This window comes from Anomaloglossus baeobatrachus, chromosome 11, assembly GCF_048569485.1.
Source record: "Anomaloglossus baeobatrachus isolate aAnoBae1 chromosome 11, aAnoBae1.hap1, whole genome shotgun sequence".
Classification (NCBI taxonomy): domain Eukaryota; kingdom Metazoa; phylum Chordata; class Amphibia; order Anura; family Aromobatidae; genus Anomaloglossus; species Anomaloglossus baeobatrachus.
The window spans coordinates 17,000,183-17,022,211 of record NC_134363.1 but is presented as its reverse complement, the minus strand read 5'-3'; the positions used below and the strand labels follow the sequence as shown (position 1 = coordinate 17,022,211).

At 49.3% G+C, this 22,029-nt stretch overlaps 1 protein-coding gene across 1 annotated transcript in view; it reads right to left on the bottom strand.

The window, feature by feature from the left end:
- The window catches only part of LOC142256365 (phospholipase A2 inhibitor NAI-like), a 29,906-nt gene that overhangs the window by 7,591 nt on the left and 286 nt on the right, over window positions 1–22,029 (bottom strand). Inside the window, exons 2-3 of the mRNA XM_075328001.1 lie at window positions 15,926–16,042; window positions 15,698–15,844 (exon numbers count right to left, since the gene is read on the bottom strand). Of these exons, the coding sequence (XP_075184116.1) occupies window positions 15,698–15,844; window positions 15,926–16,042 (264 nt within the window). The remainder of the gene's footprint in view (window positions 1–15,697; window positions 15,845–15,925; window positions 16,043–22,029) is intronic.

The following is a 22,029-nucleotide window of genomic DNA, read 5'->3' as shown; positions in this document are numbered from 1 at the left end:
ACAATATCTGGGCTGACCAGGGTGATGGAAGATCCCGAGTCTCGAAGTCCCTGAGCCTGTATATCACCGACCTTGACCGTCTGGATGTGGGGATGGAGGTTAGCTGGTGTACGGTGTCCGGCCTGCCGTAGGGTGTGGACTGGATAAACCACTTCCTCAGCTATTGGTGTTTCTCGGGAGTAGCATTCCTCAGGTCTCCTTGGTTCATCTCGGCATATGTTGACTGGTAGACGGGCTCCAGGCATGGGGCCCCGGTTTTGTAGACACTCTTTGGCCATGTGTCCAAGGCGCCCACACGTATAACAGCGCCGTGGGTTAGACAAGTCACCCACCCTGTTGGTAAACCTTTGTCTTGTTGGGGCTTCTGTGGGGTAACGAGTTAGTCCAGCACGTGAGTCTGGGGGTCGCTTGGATCCATGGTTGAGAGACCTATTGGGCCTCCAGCTGGGTCGGTTGGCTGTAAATTCGTCAGCCAATCGTGCTGCTTGCTCTGGGGTGTCGGGCTTCCTGTCAGCTACCCATTCTCGGATTTCCGGGTCCATCTGCACCAGCAGCTGTTCAAGCACTATCACATCACAGAGGGCAGCAGCGGAGTGGGCAGCCCGTCCATCGAGCCAGCGATTACAGTGTCGTCGGAGTTGACTGCCAAATTCGACGTACGAGACACCCTGGCGAGACATAGTCCGGAACTTAGTGCGATGTCTCTCGGGTGTTATGGTAAAAAGGGCCAACAAAGTGTCCTTAATAATTCCGTAGTCCAAGCAGTCCTGAGGCCCAAGTGATCGGACAGCCTCCTGGGCCCGGACCGGCAAGCTTGTCCACAGGTATTTGGACCACTCATCTGTGGGCACCTGGTGCATACGCATTAGCATCTCAAAGTTTTGCAAGTGTTCATCTATCTCAGTGCTGGAATCATTAAACACTGGCACATCCCTGTAGTGAAGAGGACTTCCTTGGTGGTGGTCTATCCTGGAGGTAGGTGCTGATGGTGAGGAAATTGGAAATCCAAACACAAATTGCAGAGCACCAGCCCTCTCTTCCCTTGAAGCTTCAGGCCCCAACGCAGTAAACAATTCCTTGACTCGGTCTGCTTGGTTTTGGTTTGTTTCCAGACTGTCACTGGATCTAGGATGAGATACAGGGTTTACCTCCTCTGATACCACAACGGCAGTGTCCTCATCATCCTCTGCATCATTCTGGGCATCCCAACAGACTAATTTCCGGATCAAGTCTGACCGAGTGTCAGTGTTCCTGTAGTCAATCTTTCGCATCTGGCACAGATCCTGTAGCATCCATTTACTGCTGCGGTCGTAACTCCTCTCTGGTCCTTGTCCCATGGCTGAGCTGGTGGGGTTGGACATGGCAGCGTCCGAAACCTGAATGCCTCCCCTATGGCCTGCTGGGTATGCTTATGTGCCTCCCTGGTTGTTGAGCCCTGGACGGTGTCCGAAAACACCAGTCCACTGCAGCTCCCCTGGGTAAACCAGGCTGAGTAGTATCCCACTGCTGCCACCAATTGTGGAGACACGGGGCTCAGTGGGCGCTCTCGTCCACTAAAACCCGCCGCCTTTACAAAGACAGCGTGGCTCAGGGCTCATCCCAACTGAACGCCGGCCTCCTTAACCGTGGGCGTAACACTACTCAGACAACACAGGGTGAGGGAACCACACTAATTAGACTTTATTGGATCCCCAAAATATTAACGGCACATAACGCATAACCAGCAAAACACACAAATGTAACAGGCAACAGAGTCTCACCCTTCCGCTGGCTCACCAAGGATTAGAATGTCCATGCCTCACAGGTTCCAAGCTGTCTGAGGTCTGCAAAGTCTTTAACAGGTGACTGAACTGTCCCAACCTGCGTGTCCTCCTTAGGTAGTCCTGGTTTGATGTTACAATCCTGGCAGCCGGAGTCGAAATCCCTAGGCTGTGGATATGGTCTCCAACCGGAACCGGAGTCCCTAGATTGAAGCCATAAGATGTCCTGATCCTCCAGTCAGCTCCAAAGAGCTTAGACTGAATCCATCAACCATCATCAAACCCTGGTGGCTTAAAGAAGTCCTTTTTATAGCCACAACCTTCCACTTGGGTACACTGTGTCCTCATCGATTGGTTGGACAAGATTGCTTCTCCCATTGGAGGAATTTCAAGCTGCATGGACAATGTTCATTTAAATGATATGGGTAGAAAGCCTGAGGGTGTACATGTAAACTGGGAGTCACCGTCTAGACAATGGCTACTAAGGTAATTACATTATCAATACACAACTACAATACAATGGTTACTGGAAATGTCTGGAGAACAATACGTTTGGCTTCCAGTGGCCAACACAATTACATTGAGTCCACAAGAGTCTTGTAAAAACAATGAGGGACTTCTCCCCCGTCTATAGACGATCTATCATGCTGTCTGGCTGGATTTTAAGAAACTTTAACCCATGTCGTCACAACCTCTTTCTTTAAGTTTATTGCTCTAACCTAGAAGAGTATCTAAATCTGTGCAGGATTTTCACCTTTAAACAAAAAGTGTTCCCATTTTCCAAATGCAAATTTTGCAAATAGAGAAGGAATCTAATAATCTAAGATTCATTTGCCCTTAATCTGGTTTCATTTATGTCTAAAACAGCCTTTTGTGCCTTAAAGCCACTTTACACGTTCCCGCCCCCATTGGTTGTGCGACACGGGCAAATCGCTGCCCGTGTTGCACAACATCACCCGGACCCGTCACACTACTTACCTGCCTAGCAAAGCAATGTCGCTGTGACCGGTGAACCGCCTCCTTTCTAAGGGGGCGGTCCATGCGGTGTCACAGCGATGTCACTAAGCAGCCACCCAATAGAAGTGGAGGGGCGGAGATGAGCAGGACGTAACATCCCGCCCACCTCCTTCCGTTCGCATTGCCGTCGGGACGCAGGTATGGAGATGTTCCTCGCTCCGGCGGCTTCTCACACAGCGATGTGTGCTTCCGCAGGAACGAGGAACAACATCATACCTGCGGACGCACCGACATTATGAAAATGAACGACGTGACACAGATCACCGATTTTTGAGTGTTTCACGCTCGTTCATCTTCTCTCCTAGGCTTTACACGTTGCGACATCGCTACCGGCGCCAGATGTTTGTCACTTTCGATTTGACCCCGACAATATCGCAGGTGCGATGTCGCAACTTGCAAAGTACCCCTTACACTAATATCATTTAGGCTATAAGTGTTTTTGCTTATTTTTTTGAGCAGAACCAAAAAGTTTTCAAAAAATGTTGAATTTTAAGGAGGATTTTAAGAGTTTCCTCCCAGGTTCTACTCTAAAAACTCAGTTTGCACATAGACTAATGCGGGCATCACACGGGATGATCTATCGTGCGATTGCACGAGCGATTGTACCCGCCCCCATCATTTGTCGTTAACCCCCTGTCACACGCATTTTCCTCCCTGACAACCTCGCTGTGGGTGGCAAACATCCTCTTCCTGAAGGGGGAGGGACGTTCGGCGTCACAGCGTCATCACACAGCGCCGGCCAATAGTAGAGGAGGGGCGGAGATGAGCGAGACGTAAACATCCCGCCCACCTCCTTCCTTCCGCATTGCCGGCGAGACGCAGGTAAGCTGTGTTCATCATTCCTGAGGTGTCACACGGAGCGATGTGTGCTGCTCCGGGAACGATGAACAACCGGAGCACAGAAGAAACGACTTTTTGAAAATTGAGTGACGTGTCAACGAGCAACGATAAGGTGAGTATTTTTGCTGGCTAAAAGTCACTCGTAGCTGTCACACACTACGATATATCAAACGATGCCGGATGTGCATCACTTACGACGTGACCCCACCGACATATCGCCCGATATGTCGTACCGTGTGATGCCCGCATTATATGTCTTTTTGACATGGTGGTGTGACCTATCTAAAAGTATGTGGTCTAAAATGTCATCCAATGCATAAAAATTGCACTGAAATATTCCCACATTGTAGAATAAACTAGTGGACTAAATTAAGTTAATGGCATAAGCATAGTTGGTCTAGAAATGCCAAATGTATCATTCCCTTAGAAGCTGTTACTGTAGATCTGACTCATTATTGCCTTGATTACTGTAATTTACTACTAATCATTTTTCTTCTCCAATCTATCCTGCAGGCAGCATCCATTCTAATCTTTTTGTCCAGCCATTAAAATGGTGCCTCCATTGCCATTGCACTGGTTAGTTACCCATTCGCTTCAGAATATATCATAAATGTATTACACTTATCCTTAAAGCCCTGTTTAAGACACCTTGAAATAACTAAATTACTATCTTACCAAAAAAAATTGTTTAAAGAACTGAGTCCTCAGTGGTTGATACCTTTTAATGGCTAATTGAAATCTTACTACATCATCAACTTATCACACTTATCTTAACCCCTTCAGCCCCAAGCCTATTTTGACCCTAAAGACCAGGCCATTTTTTGCAATTCTGACCAGTGTCACTTTATGAGGTTATAACTCTGGAACGCTTCAGCAGATCCCGGTGATTCTGAGATTGTTTTTTCGTGACATATTGGGCTTCATGTTAGTGGTAAATTTAGGCCGATAATTTTTTGCGTTTCTTTGTGAAAAAAACGGAAATTTCGCGAAAATTTTGAAAATTTTGTAATTTTCAAACTTTGAATTTTTATGCTCTAAAACCAACGAGACATATGACACAAAATAATTAATAAATAACATTTCCCACATGTCTACTTTACATCAGAACAATTTTGGGAAAAAAAAAATAAAAATTTAAGGAAGTTATAGGGGTTCAAAGTTTATGAGCAATTTCTCATTTTTACAACAAAATTTACAAAGCCACTTTTTTTAGGGACCACATCACATTTGAAGCGATTTTGAAAGGTCTACCTGATACAAAACACCCAAAAGTGACACCATTCCAAAAACGGCACCCCTCAGGCTACTCAAAACCACATTCAAGAAGGTTATTAACCCTTCAGGTGCTTCACAGTAACTAAAGCAATGTGGAAGGAAAAAATGAACATTTTACTTTTTGCAACAAAAATGTTAATTTAGCCTCAAATATTGCATATTCACAAGGGTAGCAGGATTAAATGAACCCCCAAAATTTGTTGGGCAATTTCTACTGAACACGCAGATACCTCATATGTGGCGAAAAACCACTGTTTGGGCGCACGGCAGGACAGAAGGGAAGGAGCGCCATTTGACTTTTTTGAACAGAAAATTAGCTGGAATCGTTAGCCGCACCATGTTGCATTTGGAGAGCCCCTGAGGTGCCGAAACAGTGGAGCTCCCCCACATGTGACCCCATTTTGGAAACTAGACCCCCTCATGGAATTTATCTAGATGTTTATTGAGCACTTTGAGCCTCTGGGGGCTTCACAAAAGTTAATAGAGTTGAGCTGTGAAAATAAAAAAAAAAATTTTTACCACAAAATTGTTACTTCAACCAGGCAGCTTTTTTTTTCACAAGGGTATCAGGAAAAATTGCACCATAAAATGTATTGTGCAATTTCTCCTGAGTACACAGACACCTCATATGTGGTGGAAATAAAATGTTTGGGCGCACAGCAGGGCTCGGAAGGCAAGGAGCGTCATTTGACGTTTCAAACGCAAAATTGTCTGGGATAATTAGCGTATTCCATTCTGTTTGGAGACCTGAGGTGCCGAAACAGTAGAGCTCCCCCACATGTGACCCCATTTTGGAAACTAGACCCCCATGGCATAGAAAAAAAAAACAGCGGCAGATGGGGGGGGGACGGCAGATGGGGCGGCAGCAGATGGGGGGCAGCGGCATATAAAAGGAGCATCTGTGATTGTGAGACGGCGGCTGGGATAGGGTGGGGGCGGATGGGAGAGGGCGCAGTGGATGCAGGAGCAGCAGAGGATGGGGGGAGGGGGGGGATGGGGGGGATGGGTGGGAAGGGGAGTGGGAGGTGAGATTGGGGATAATTACCCTACAGGATGGATCTAGGCAGCTGGATCACAGGAGATGAAGGAGGCAGCAGATCGGGGAGGGTGAGAGGTGGGGGAGGGAGCGCAGCGCAGATCACGGAGGAGACAGGTGAGCAGAGCACAGATCATGGGGGGGGAGAGGTGAGGGAGAGCGGACAGCAGATCACAGGGGTGACAGGTGAGGGAGCACAGATCACGGGGGTGACAGGTGAGGGAGCACAGATCACGGGGGTGAGGTGAGGGAGAGCGGACAGCAGATCACGGCGGGTGACAGGTGAGGGAGCGCACATCACGGCGGTGACAGGTGAGGGAGCGCACACCACGGCGGTGACAGGGGAGGGAGCGCACATCACGGTGGTGACAGGGGAGGGAGCGCACATCACGGCGGTGACAGGGGAGGGAGCGCACATCACGGCGGTGACAGGGGAGGGAGCGCACATCACGGCGGTGAAAGGGGAGGGAGCGCACATCACGGCGGTGACAGGGGAGGGAGCGCACATCACGGCGGTGACAGGGGAGGGAGCGCACATCACGGCGGTGACAGGGGAGGGAGCGCACATCACGGCGGTGACAGGGGAGGGAGCGCACATCACGGCGGTGACAGGGGAGGGAGCACACATCACGGCGGTGACAGGGGAGGGAGCGCACATCACGGCGGTGACAGGGGAGGGAGCGCACATCACGGCGGTGACAGGGGAGGGAGCGCACATCACGGCGGTGACAGGGGAGGGAGCGCACATCACGGTGGTGAGGGGACGAGCAGCCGATCACGAGGGAAAGGGGCCGGGCAGCAGATCGGGGGGGACCGGTGGCACTGTGGCAGATGGAGGGCGGCGGCGGCAGATCGGGAGGTGTGGGGGTGAGTGTGCGGGCAGCAGATACGAGGGGTGGGGGTGCAGGTGGCAGATAGCGGCGGAGGGCGGCGGCGGATCGGGAGGTGTGGGGGTGAGTGTGCGGGCAGCAGATACGAGGGGTGGGGGTGCGGGGTGGCAGATCGCGGCGGAGGGTAGCGGATCGGGAGGTGTGGGGGGTGAGGGTGCGGGTGGCAGATCGCGGTGGAGGGCAGCGGCGGCGGATCGGGAGGTGTGGGGGTGAGGGTGCGGGTGGCAGATCGCGGCGGAGGGCAGCGGCGGTGGATCGGGAGGTGTGGGGGTGAGAGTGCGGGTGGCAGATCGCGGCGGAGGGCAGCGGCGGCGGATCGGGAGGTGTGGGGGTGAGGGTTCGGGTGGCAGATCGCGGCGGAGGGCAGCGGCGGATCGGGAGGTGTGGGGGTGAGGGTGCGGGCAGCAGATACGAGGGGTGGGGATGCGGGTGGCAGACCGCGGCGGAGGGCAGCGGCGGCAGCGGATCGGGAGGCCGGTTTCATACAGTGCAATGGCAGCGAAGCAAACTTCCGGGTCCCATGCTCCGGTCTCATAACAGCATGGGACCAGAGCTTGTCGCCCTGCCATTGCACTGTGTACACTCACTCACTGTGCTGGCATGCTGCAGGGACGATGACGGGGGCGGTCACCGGCAACAGGTACACTGTGATTGGAGAAATCGGTCACAAGGCCGATCTCTCCAATCAGAGTTATTGGAGCTGGGGGAGGGTGATCCAGTGAGGTCACCCAGCTCCAGCCAATGGCCAGTGCTATAGCTGCACTGGCCAGGGCTGGATTTCAATGTTTCAGTCACTTTAAGTGGCTGGAACATTACAGTGGCTGTGATTGGTTGAGCGGCGTTCGTCAGCCAATCACAGCCTCCGTAGGTCCCGGTAGGAGGCACCACCCCTCCTGAGGTCAGGTACAGGTCCCCACCTCCCCGAATCTGCAGTTTATATTAACCGATCGCAGTCACCGGAGGCTCCGGTGCCGCGATTCCGCCATGACGGAAAGATCTGTCCTTGGTCGTTAAGGCCCAGGGCACAAGGACGGATCTTTCCGTCCATGGTCGTGAAGGGGTTAAAAGCCCTGACTAAAGGCCACATCGCTAGCGACATCGCTGCTGAGTCACGGTTTTTGTGACGCAACAGCATCTTGCTAGCGATGTCGCTATGTGTGACATCCAGCAACGACCTGGCCCCTGCCTGAGGTTGCCGGTCGTTGGTGAATGTCCTGGACCATTTTATGGTTGTTACTCTCCCCGCTGTGAAGCACACATCGCTGTGTTTGACAGCGGGAGCCAACATTCTAAATGTGCAGGAAGCAGGGAGCCGGCTTCTGCGGACGCTGGTAACTAAAGTACACATCGGGTAACCAAGAAAAGCGCTTTGCTTGGTTACCCGATAGTTACCTTGGTTACCAGCGTCTGCAGCTTCTAGAAGCCAGCTCCCTGCTCCCTGCACACGTAACCAAGATACACATCGGTAGCTATAAGCAAAGCGCTTTGCTTAGTAACTCGATATGTACTATGGTTACCAAGCACAGCGTCATTAGACAGGTCGCTGGTGGCTAGTGGCTGATATCTGATCGCTGTGGAGATCTGCCTGATTGACAGCTCACCAGCAACCATGTAGCAACACTCCAGCGATCCCTGCCAGGTCAGACGTTAGACTCCTTGAAATAACTAAACTACTATCTTACTATTAATTGTTTTTCCCTCTCCAATCTATCCTGCATGCAGTATCCATTCTCATCTTTTTGTCCAGCTATTAAACTGATGCCTCCGTTGCCATTGCACTGGTTGCCCACCCGCTTCAGAGGACATCATAAATCTATCACACTTATCCTAAAAGCCCTGACTGGCCCCTGCTGTGACACACAGTGCTGGTTCATTTTTTTGATGTTGCTCTACCGCTGTGAAGCACACATTGCTGTGTGTGACAGCGAGAGAGCAATGATCTGAATGTGCAGGGAGCAGGGAGCCGGCGTCTTGCAGCCTGCGGTAAGCTATAACCAAGGTAAATATCAGATAACCAAGGGAAGCCCTTTCTTGGTTACCCGATATTTACCTTGGTTACTAGCGTCCACCGCTCTTAGGCTGCCAGTGTCAGCTCCTTGCTCCATGCACACGTAGCTGGAGTACAGATCGGGTAAATAAGCAAAGCAGTTTGCTTATTAACCTGATGTGTACTCTAGCTAGTAGTGCAGGGAGCCAGCGCTAAGCGGTGTGCGCTGGTAACAAAGGTAAATATCGGGTAACCAAGCTCTCGGCTACCCGATATTTACCTTAGTTACGAAGTGCAGCGTCGCTTCCACAAGTCGCTGCTGGCTGGGGGCTGGTCACTGGTCGCTGGTGAGATCTGCCTGATTGACAGCTCACCAGCGACCATGTAGCGACGCACCAGCGATCTTGACCAGGTCATATCGCTGGTGGGATCGCTGGAGCATCGCTAAAGTGTGACAGTGCCCTAAGACACCTTGAATTAACTAAACTGCTATCTTACTATTAATCATTTTTCCCTCTCTAATCTATCCTGCATGTAGTATCTAGTCTTATCTTTCTGTCCATCCAGTAAACAGATGCCTTCATTGCTATTAGTCACGCTCCCGATACCTCAGCACCGCTCCTTACCCACTGACCCGGTCGCACCATCCCGGCACCGCTCCGTTACCACTGATCCTGTCCACGTGTCCACCGGTCACGGCTACCGCCCCCGCTCGTGCTCTCCTGTGTTCTGTTCCAGGTCTTAGGAGTCTGACTCTGACTAATGCCTCTGTGTAGGACCAGGCCGCGCCCACTCTCCTGGTCTTATGGGCCCAGCACACCTGAAGCAGGAAATGACATAGGGCTGTGCTGAGTATATAAGACTTGCCTTTCCATGTGGGCGGGGCCTGATCAACGTGTCTCGAAGCCTTGTCTTGTGAGCTAGGTGCTCAGGTCCCCTTGTGCCGTGTCCTGGACTACTGTTTGTCTTTCCTACCCGGCACCTGTACCAGTATACCGTACAGTCTTAGGAACTCCGTGACCCCAGTGACTTTGTTCTTCCCGTCCCTTGTGAGACACGGCTCCCGTCCCGGCCACGCCAGTGCTCCGGCTGCCGTGTACCCTGCCCCCCGGTGGGGTGCTCGGTCCAGAGGATCCACCTCCTGGGTCTACCAGTCCTCCCGGTCCTGATAGATTGATCAGGCCATGGATCCCGCTGGAGCACAAATGTCTGAGCTGGCTGAACTACGCCAGGAACTGGTGCAACAGCATGAAACCTTACACCGCATACTGAAGTTCCTGACGTCTGTGGACCACCGGTTGTACACATTATAGACTGCCGCCTCGTCTCAGTCCACGCAGCAAACTGTGTCTGGATCCGAACCTGTTGTCTCTGCAGCCTCGCAACTTCGCCTCGCTGCTCTGCCTCGGTATGCCGGGGACCCCAAGAACTGCCGGGGGTTTTTGAACCAGTGCTCGCTGCACTTCAAATTACTCCCGCACCTCTTCGCTTCCGACCAAGCCAAGATAGCCTTTGTGATGTCCCACCTGGAAGGCGAGGCATTGGCCTGGATAAATCCATTGTGGGAGAACGAGGATCCGGTGACGACCGACATCCGGGAATTCCTTCAGGCTTTTTGAAGTACCTTTGATGAACCGGGACGCACTACCGCGGTTACCTCCTTGCTCCTCCGGCTACGCCAAGGAACCCTGACGGTGGGCCAGTACGCCATCCAGTTTCGCACGCTTGCCTCCGAGCTAGGCTGGAACAACGAGGCATTGACGGCAGCCTTTTGAGAGGGCCTGTCGGGCCGCATTAAGGACGAATTAGCCGGTCGTGACGTTCCCCGTACTTTGGACGCTCTGATATCCATAGCCACCCGGATTGACCTCCGTTTCCAAGAGCGAACCAAGGAAGTATCCCGGGAGAAGCGACCAATCCGTCACATCTCCGTTCCGCAGAGGTCTACCGTTTTCCCGCCACTGCCGTTCTGCGATTCTACTCCTGAGCCAATGCAAATTGAGCGACTGAGCCAAGCTGAGCAACGCCGAGCAGAGCGACTTGCCTAGGGCCTGTGTTTCTATTGTGGAAGCGGTTCACATCTCCTCCGCTCATGCACTGAGAGACCAGGAAGACTCCGAGTCCAAGGGATGCTGGGAACCGCCACCCTTGGTACTGGAATCCCCTCAGTCCCAGTTACACTGACTGTCCAAGTTACGACTTAGAGGGTCCGGTTTACGGCAGAGGCTCACATCAATTCGGGGGCAGCGGGTAATTTCATTCTACAAGCTACAGTGGAACGTTATCAAATACCGGTCATCCCGCTTGCTAAACCCCTTTGGTTCGCCTCCGTGGACGGAAAACCTCTATATGAACCCGTCCGGTACACTACCGAACCCGTAAGACTCGGTGTTGGTGCTCTGCACACTGAGACTATTGCTTTGTATGTCATCCCGAGAATGGCTCCCGCGCTCCTGCTGGGTCTGCCCTGGCTACAACTCCATGACCCTGACATCAGTTGGCGCTCTGGCGCAATCACTCGTTGGAGTCCTTTGTGCCAGGATAACTGTCTACAGCCTGTTCCTTGGTCCCTGTCACCTGGGCCTGTCATGTCGCAACAGGAGGAAGAAGTGATGACGCAGTCCAGCGCCGTACCACAACTCCTGTCTCTTGTACCTGTGGTGCCACCGGAACCAGAAGAGGAGATGACGCAGTCCAGCGTCGTACCACAACTCCTGTCGATTGAGTCCTTGGCACCACCGAGCCCTGAAGAAGAAACGACGCAGTCTGGCGTCGCCCCATAGTCCCTGGCTATTGAGAATTTGATGTCACCCCCCCCCCCCCCCCCCCCCGCCCCCCCCCCCCCCCCCCCCCCCGCTACTGAGGATGAGACACCATCCTGTACCCGGTCCGAGATGCCCGATCCGATCGTCTACGACCCTAGTCCTGCTTCTGTCTGTCCACCACTTCCCATTGCCCCCATTGCCACTGCTGGTAGATCTTTGGCTAAGCGTCGTGCGGCCAAGAAGGCGGTACGGGGTCAGCGGTCCTTCCCTGCCTTTGCGTTAGGTCCTGGTCCGGTGACTCGATCCGGGGTGCCCCTAGGGTACTGTGCACGGAGGGGGGGGCATAGAGGAGGGGGTACTGTCACGCTCCAGATACCTCAGCACCGCTCCTTACCCACTGACCCGGTCGCACCATCCCGGCACCGCTCCGTGACCACTGATCCTGTCCACGTGTCCACCGGTCACGGCTACCGCCCCCGCTCGTGCTCTCCTGTGTTCTGTTCCTGGTCTTAGGAGTCTGACTCTGACTAATGCCTCTGTATAGGACCAGGCCGTACCCACTCTCCTGGTCTTATGGGCCCAGCACACCTGAAGCAGGAAATGACATAGGGCTGTGCTGGGTATATAAGACTTGCCTTTCCATGTGGGCGGGGCCTGATCAACGTGTCTCGAAGCCTTGTCTTGTGAGCTGGGTGCTCAGGTCCCCTTGTGCCGTGTCCTGGACTACTGTTTGTCTTTCCTACCCGGAACCTGTACCAGTATACCGTACAGTCTTAGGAACTCCGTGACCCCAGTGACTTTGTTGTTCCCGTCCCCTGTGGGACGCGGCTCCCGTCCCGGCCACGCCAGTGCTCCGGCTGCCGTGTACCCTGCCCCCTGGTGGGGTGCTCGGTCCAGAGGATCCACCTCCTGGGTCTACCAGTCCACCCGGTCCTGACACTATTTCACTGGTTGCCCATCTGCTGCAAAATACATCCTAAAATTATAACACTTATCCTAAAAGCCCCAACTACGACTCCTTGAAATAACTAAATTACTATCTTACTATTAATCATTTTACCCTCTCCAATCTATCCTGCATGCAGTATCCATTCGCATGTTTCTGTCCAGCCATTAAACTGGTGCTTCCATTGCCATTGCACTGGTTGCCTACCCACTTCAGAATACGCAATAAACTTTTCACCATTATCCTAAAAGTCCTGACTAAAGCCCACTTTACACGTTGCAATTAGTTGTACAATCACATTTGCGATGTGACACGCCCAGGTTGCATACGGGATCTATGAGATTTCACGTTGGTCGTTCATTTGCTGTCACACGAGCGTTAGTAGTCTATGTTAAATTGGTCAATTTTGTGTGTGATCCTTTAGATCATGTGTTCTGTGACGTATGCATTGAGCACCTTTTTTTTTTTTTATTTATTGACTTGCCAAGCGTGTGTAATGTGTAGGGATGCGTTTTTACTATGTCATCTGCCATTCAGCTCTGCTACATGGCCGCTAACAGCAGACACAGACAGCCATGTAGCAGAGCTGAATGGCAGATGACAGCAGACACAGACAGAGCCGCACTGTCAGAATGAACTCGGGTGAACTTCACCCGACTTCATTGTGATGCTGCGGCTGTGTCTGTGTCGCGTCCTGATTAGCGGTCACCAGTGAAGACTCACCGGTGACCGCTAATCTCCTGAGTAACTGAAGTTAGCAGCCCTCTCTCATATACTCACCAATCCCCGATCTCCGGCGCTGCACGGCATTCACACTGCTCCGGCGGCTTTTACTGTTTTGAAAAAGCCGGCCGCCCATTAAACAATTTCGTATTCCCTGCTTTCCCCGCCCACCAGCGCCTATGATTGGTTACAGTGAGACACGCCCCCACTCTGAGTGACAGGTGTCACACTGCACCCAATCACAGCAGCCGGTGGGCGTGTCTATACTGTGTAGTGAAATAAATAATTAAATAATTAAAAAAAACGGCGTGCGGTTCCCCCCATTTTTAAAACCAGCCAGATAAAGCCATACGGCTGAAGGCTGGTATTCTCAGGATGGGGAGCTCCACGTTATGGGGAGCCCCCCACCCTAACAATATCAGCCAACAGCCGCCCAGAATTGCCGCATACATTAGATGCGACAGTTCTGGGACTGTACCCGGCTCTTCCCGATTTACCCTGGTGCGTTGGCAAATCGGGGTAATAAGGAGTTATTGGCAGCCCATAGCTGCCAATAAGTCCTAGATTAATCATGTCAGGCGTCTATGAGACACCCTCCATGATTAATCTGTAAGTTACAGTAAATAAACACACACACCAGAAAAAAATCCTTTATTAGAAATAAAAACACACACATATACCCTGGTTCACCACTTTAATCAGCCCCAAAAAGCCCTCCTTGTCCGGCGTAATCGAGGATGATCCAGCGTCGCATCCAGCGCTGCTGCATGGAGGTGACAGGAGCTGCAGCAGACACAGCCGCTCCGGTCACCTCCACACAGCAAATGAACACAGCCGCGCGATTAGCTGCTGTCACTGAGGTTACCCGCGGCCACCGCTGCATCCACCGGTGGCCGCGGGTAACCTCAGTGACAGCAGCTGATCGCACGGCTGTCTTCATTAGCTGCGTGGAGGTGACCGGAGCGGCTGTGTCTGCTGCGGCTCCGGTCACCTCCATGCAGCTGCGGTGGAAGCGACGCTGGATCATCCTGGATTACGCCGGACAAGGAGGGCTTTTTGGGGCTGATTAAAGTGGTGAACCAGGGTATATGTGTGTGTTTTTATTTCTAATAAAGGATTTTTTTCTGGTGTGTGTGTTTATTTACTGTAACTTACAGATTAATCATGGAGGGTGTCTCATAGACGCCTGACATGATTAATCTAGGACTTATTGGCAGCTATGGGCTGCCAATAACTCCTTATTACCCCGATTTGCCAATGCACCAGGGTAAATCGGGAAGAGCCGGGTACAGTCCCAGAACTGTCGCATATAATGTATGCGGCAATTCTGGGCGGCTGTTGGCTGATATTGTTAGGGTGGGGGGCTCCCCATAACGTGGAGCTCCCCATCCTGAGAATACCAGCCTTCAGCCGTATGGCTTTATCTGGCTGGTTTTAAAAATGGGGGGAACCGCACGCCGTTTTTTTTAATTATTTAATTATTTATTTCACTACACAGTATAGACACGCCCACCGGCTGCTGTGATTGGGTGCAGTGTGACACCTGTCACTCAGAGTGGGGGCGTGTCTCACTGTAACCAATCATAGGCGCTGGTGGGCGGGGAAAGCAGGGAATACGAAATTGTTTAATGGGCGGCCGGCTTTTTCAAAACAGTAAAAGCCGCCGGAGCAGTGTGAATGCCGTGCAGCGCCAGGGATCGGGGATCGGTGAGTATATGAGAGAGGGGGATAGACTGACATGGACTGAGAGTGAGGGACAGAGATAGTGACGGACTGACAGAGATTAGTGCATGACAGACATTGTGAGGCGCTTCAGAACGCAGCTTTTCAGCTGCGCTCTGAAGCAGACCTTTTTTAAGCTGCGGTGCAGAGCGCACACCTGCGCACATAGCATCAGACAACAAAATCGTATGAGGGATGTCACACGTTACAATTCACTAGGTTCGTGCAACAAAACGCTCAATTCTAGAGAATGATACGATGTGTTTGCGATCAACGGTTTTGCGTTCAATCCTGATCGCATGTAGCTGTCACACGCAGATACCTCACAAACGATGCCGGATGTGCGTCACTTACAACTTGACCCCAACGACGGATTGTGAGATATATTGAAGCGTGTGTAGCGGGCTTTAGATTCCTTGAAATAACTTAACTACTCTCTTACTACTAATCATTTTTCCCTCTCCAATCTATCCTGCATGCAGTAGCCATACTCATCTTTCATTCCAGCCATTAAACCGATGCCTCCATTGCCATTGCACTGGTTGCCCACCCACTTTAGAATACGTAATAAACTTTTTACCATTATCCTAAAAGCCCTGATATACACTAAAATATCTAACATTATTTTAACAGTGTCTAGTCTATATTTCATTAAATTTAATTTTGGATACCAAAACTTCACAGAAAATGTATAGCCTTTACATTTACAATAATTTTGAAAGAAATTTACACTTACGGTTATATGTATCAGTGTTGCATAATTCCCCAGTGCAGCAAGTCGTGTAAAACCGATATTTGACATTTTCCATTAAGTCTGAGCCTTCAGCTCCACACAAAGATTCATTAGCACAACCTTTATAGATGGACTTAAACATCTTTTCACCTACAGATATAAAAGGAGATAAGAAAACCAGAACTGAGGTGGTGATATTATACTTTTATTAAAAAAATGAGTCATACTTACCATTGTAAAATAATTGAGAGCAGGTCATACATCGATCCCCAATGCATTCAGTCTGTTGAGTCTCATTACATTTTGTGGAGTGTTTGGACAAGCACGAATAGCATTTATAAGAAAAGACTAGAAAACAAAGGTGACATTCCAGTAAGGGATCAATAATAAAAAGTCATGACATGCAAATGTTATGGTTGTCATTAAAGTCATGTTTTTCTAAATCAAAGCCAACAAGACTAAAGGGCACTTTACACGCTGCGACCTCGCTAGCGATCTCATTAGCAATGTGAAATTTTAGTTCGCAAGTGCGATCTTTCGAGATCGCACATGTGTAAAATGACCTATGTGCGATCCCGAAAGATCGCACTTGCGATCTAAAATTTCACAGTGCTGAGATCGCTAGCGATGTCGCAGCGTGTAAAGTAGCCTTAAGACATTGGTCATTACCACCTTGGTTCTATTATGATGAGAGTTCGTAACTAGGGATGATCGAATACTTCGATTATTCGACTTTGCGAATATTCTCCGAATACTTTGCCGCTATTCGACTATTCGATGCGCAATGTAAGTCTATGGGAAGCCCAAATAGTTCCGAATAGTTGTTATTCAGGTTTCCAATAGACTTACATTGTGCATCGAATATTCGCGAATAGTCGAATAGAGGCAAGGTAGTTGGAAAATATTCGCGAAGCAGAATAATCGAAGTATTCGATCATCCCTTTTCGTAACACAAAGGTCTTTTTAAATAATGAATTTTTAATGGATTCCTTTTCACTTGACTATGTTAATCATGTTGAGTACGAATTTCTTTTTTATAGGAATTCAATGTTTAGCTGTCACCTGGGTTTGACTCCATTAATTAAAGTTTAAGGGTGTGTAGACACTACATTTTTTTTGAGGCATTCCCAAAGCCAAGAGTGGCAAAAGAACTTTACAAAAAACCTGAACATGGGAATGTACACTAATAGTTGGTTCCATATAAAACACTTAGGGGTACTTTACACACTACGACATCGCAGGCCGATTGTAGCTATGCCGAGCGCGATAGTCCCTGCCCCCGTCGCAGCTGTGATATCTTGTGATAGCTGCCGTAGCGAACATTATCGTTACGGCAGCTTCACACGCACTCACCTGCCCTGTGACGTCGCTCTGGCCGGCAAACCGCCTCCTTCCAAAGGGGGCAGGTCGTGCGGCATCACAGCGACGTCACACGGCAGGCAGCCAATAGAAGCAGAGGGGCGGAGATGAGCGGGACGTAAACATCCCGCCCACCTCCTTCCTTCCTCATTGCAGCCGGGACGCAGGTAAGGTGATGTTCCTCGCTCCTGCGGCTTCATACACAGCAATGTGTGCTGCTGCAAGAACGAGGAACAACATTGTAACATCGGTCCTTCCGAAATTATGGAAATGACCGACGCTACACTGATGATACGATTTCAACGCTTTTGCGCTCGTTAATCGTATAAAAAACGATTTACACACTCCGATGTCGACAGCGACGCCGGATGTGCATCACTTTCGATTTGACCCCACCGATATCGCACCTTCAATGTCGTAGTGTGCAAAGTACCCCTTAGTGTGCATGACAGTCTTAGGTCAATATAAGCACACCACCTTATAGATAACTAATGAAACAATGTTATAACTTGGCACAACTTCTTTGCAAAGATATAACAAAGTGTTTATTTAAATAGGTCATAAGGCAAAAAAGTGACATATAATATATAATGACATCAAATACATAAAACAGGGATCAGGCTCATAAGGGTGTCACAGATGAAAAACACATGGGTCCACATCCCATACAGGGGGTATGATTAAAATAACCAATACCATGACCCAAGAAAACCCCAATAAAAGGAGTCAATAGTCTGTTTTAACTTTACAGGTTCATCTTACCACGTCTGTATATCTTCCGTCTTTTGGATTATCATCTGATGGGGTTATATATCTCCTTTTGGGACTTTTGGATATGCCAGTTTTTGGATATATGAAGTACGAACCCGTATGGATCTGCAATACCAACTGGCTATACATCCTGCCCCTAGATATATTGAGGAAGGAACAATGGGAGAGGATATGGAGGAAAGGACTCCACATGTTTATATGTATACTTCTATGTAATTCGAGGCTACACGGCTCTATACCTGGGCGATATATTGGCACACATTAGGAAGGGGGGAATGTATCTTTACCGGCTATGCATGTGCAGTTGCATCCTCTGCCTTAGGTGGTTCCCGTGGTGGATGCCTCTGCACTGTTTGCCCCCTGTTTGTGAGTCTTTTGAGACAACCCCTTTCCATTCTCTGTGAGCATCTGTTCGGCTTCTTGTGCTTTATGTGACTGGAGTTTATCCATATGAATGCAGGGAGCGTGGCTGTTGGTGCACCCTTTGTTGCTTATGCATTCTATATACTAACAGATATGATGGGTGGTCTTTCACTATATCCACATGCCGAATATGGATCTCTCTATATATAGGTGCACCTTATGGATATATATACTGTCCTTCTACCTTTACACTTTGCCCTTCCTCTTGCCCATCTCCAAAATGGCTGCGGCAGCGGTGCGCGTGCGCGGTGGCACTCCATTCATGTTCGCGTCGGCCGGCCTCCACACGGCATGACGCGCGCATCCTGTGTGATGACACAGGAAGTGCTCGCGTCTTTTCCGGGAGTGCCCGATGACACGGACCTCTGTTGTGAGCCCCGCCCTGCACGCGACCTATGGCTGGCGAGCTGGTCGCATAAGCGGGCTATTTAAGCATGGTATAGTGTTCCACACATCACACCACGGCCCCCCGAAGAAGTCAACGAAACGTGCGCGTCGGGGCACGTTTTTCTTGGGCTCCACTGACCATTAAGGGTAAGCTCATGACGGGTTGTAAATAATTATGCTATGATGTTTCTTACATTTACCCGTTTGCTTTCAACTACCACTGTAGTCCATGACCTACCCCTAGATATATCATGTCCCATACGTATCTGTGGCTTATATGATAATATTTGTTATATAATCTAATTGGTGATGTACCATGTGATCCGTTTCTTTTTGGTGATTATTGACTCTTTTTATTGGGGTTTTCTTGGGTCATGGTATTGGTTATTTTAATCATACCCCCTGTATGGGATGTGGACCCATGTGTTTTTCATCTGTGACACCCTTATGAGCCTGATCCCTGTTTTATGTATTTGATGTCATTATATATTATTTGTCACTTGTTTGCTTTATGACCTATTTAAATAAACACTTTGTTATATTTTTGCAAAGAAGTTGTGCTCATTTAATTCCTGACCCATTGGTCTATTTTGTGACCATGACTACGTTTCCCCTTGGTTCTCCCAGTATGCATAAATGTTGTCAGGGTGTAGTCTTTACACAATGTTTGACATGATGTCACCTCTTGCCCTCATTCTCATAATTCAATGTTATAACTTGGAGCCCAGTCCTTCTAAATATACTTTCCCAATTTGTGTTAAAAGGCTTGACTTATACTATCTGTACTAGAACTGTGCAGGATCTCCCAGAAACTGCACTTCATTTTTGCATAGAACTGTTGAAATGTACTGTAATAAAACTTACTAAGGCTGGCCGTACACATTAGATTGCTGTCAGCTGAATGATATTTTGGCAGATCTTTTGGCCATCAGAAATCTTAGCAGAGTCCCCCACGGACAATATCCCTTTTTGTGTTTGTTATAAGAAAACCATAGACTGATACGTTGGCTGGCGGAGAACAATGGGGTCAGAAATTGGACAAGTACATATGACATCTCTCCTGATCATCAGTCATAAGTCAACTGACACCCCACAGACACTGGCCGTTCCTTTAAATCCAAAATTTTGCTGTCAGCAGGATTGTGCTATGTAGTCTGAGCACAGCATTCTGTAGGGGTTAAAACACAAAAATCAACTGTGCCTCTCTTTTCAAGCTATGTATTGTTTCTTATTTAAACAAATGGCTTTATCACCTAGTGATTATCATTGCTGGACTACAATGTCACATGCAGTGAAGTCCAACATGCCACCTCCTTTAATTGACACCTCACTGTGTCAATGTACAATCTTTATTGAGAGCCTAGTGTGGGCAGGGACAACTCACTGAGATCTGCTGCAGACAGTAATCTAAGTGATACATAGTTGAATTCAGAGTCTTTGCCTACATTATGCTGGTCTCAGATGAGCTAGCAAAAACCTGCTGACAGATTCTCTTTAATGGTTTAGAAAAATGCAGTCTAGTAGTCACCATTTCAAGTCATGTGGCAGTGAAATACAGAAAATCCACATATTTTACCAAATAATTCCCAACGCTCATAGCACAGGCAGCATTATTCAGAGCCTGGTAGCATGATAACAGCCAGGAATAATTTTATCTGGTAAACTCAGTGTATCAGAGAAATTGTATTATGAACATCCGGCCGTGGACCAAAGCTTGAGACATGAATAATCTAGCGCTGCCTCTGGCTGGATCCTACCAGTGCCAGTCCATATGATAGCAGGCATCACACTATCAAACTATGGAAATGAAGAAAGGGTTAATCTCCTGTGCCGCCATACAGTCCAGACGATGTAGACCTTTAGGGGTACTTTGCATGCTGCAACATCGCTACTGTGATATCGTCGTGGTCAAATCGAAAGTGACGCACATCCGGCGCCGGTAGCGGCGTCGCAACATGTAAAGCCTAGATGCGCCGATAAACCATTGCAAAAGCATCGTAAATCGGTGATCTGTGTAGCGTCGGTCATTTTTAAAATGTCGCACCAATAGGAGATATGATGTTGTTCCTCGTTCCTGCGGCAGCACACATCGCTGTGTATGAAGCCTCAGGAGCGAGGAACATCTCCTTACCTGCCTCCACCGGAAATGTGGAAGTAAAGAGGTGGGTGGGATGTTTACGTCCCGTTCATCTCTGCCCCTCTGCTTCTATTGGCCGCCTGCCGTGTGACATCGCTGTTACACCGCACGACCCGCCCCCCTAGGAAGGAGGTCGGTCACCGGCCAGAGCGACGTTGCAGGGCAGGTAAGTGCATGTAAAGCTGCTGTAGCGATAATGTTCGCTACAGAAGCTATCACAAGATATCGCATGTGCGACGGGGGCGGGTACTATCGCGCTCGGCATCGCTATCATCGGCTATCGATGTTGCCGCGTGCAAAGTACCCCTTAGTGTATGATTGTCCTGATGAAGGAGCCTTGGGGGCATTGAAACGTGTTGACTAATAAATCATATGTGATCTACATCGTCTTGACTGTGTGGCGGCGCAGGAGATTAACCCTTTTTTTATTTCCATTGTGGGTTCTGCATCAGCCTAAAGGCTTCTATGGTGGTTATGACCTGCACAACAACATGAGATGAGAATCTTTGAGTTTTTCCCTTTTAATTTTTAATCAGATAAGACCCTATTTGCGCGATTTCTATTTCCAACCCTATTTATAGGTGTCACGCTATGGAAGAATTTGCATTTCGCATTTATAAATTGCCTCTACCGAAAGGAAGAGGACTTAATCTGACCTAAGAGCGGATTTGGCTGTATGTGAGGCTTAAGACTAGTATCTAAGGGATAAAGTTTCTTGTGGAGAGTCAGATCATATACCCATACTTTGCACTGACGAGGGGCAATCACCCTGAAACACCGTGTCTGCAAATTGGGACTCTGATCTGGCATTAAATCCTAAGTCTTATGAAAAGGCTTGTTTAAAAAGCCAATTTTGACTTTTGACTTTTGAATTGCTACTTCTAATAGGTGGCGCTAGAGTTTGTCTCCTTCCTCACTGGAGGGACAATTTGAATATTTCCCAGGGGGTCATTGCAGCTATAAGTCCCCTCACTGGCAGCCAGACTGGTTTGTCAGGTCTCCATATGGATAATAGTCTTCCATGTGGAAAGTGACATGTCTGTCAAAGAACCAAACCCAATCTCATCCTTTGCACTCAGGAGGTTCTATAGCATGGCAGTTAAAGAGTCAATAGTGACTTTATGGACAGCTATTTGCAATAGTTGGCACTAGAGATCAAATCATTTTCTTCTCATACGAGGCTATTTGCATATTGAAGTTCCCAGAGAAGAATTACATGGCTCATGAGGCTCCTTACACTGGCATGTGAGGTATTTCA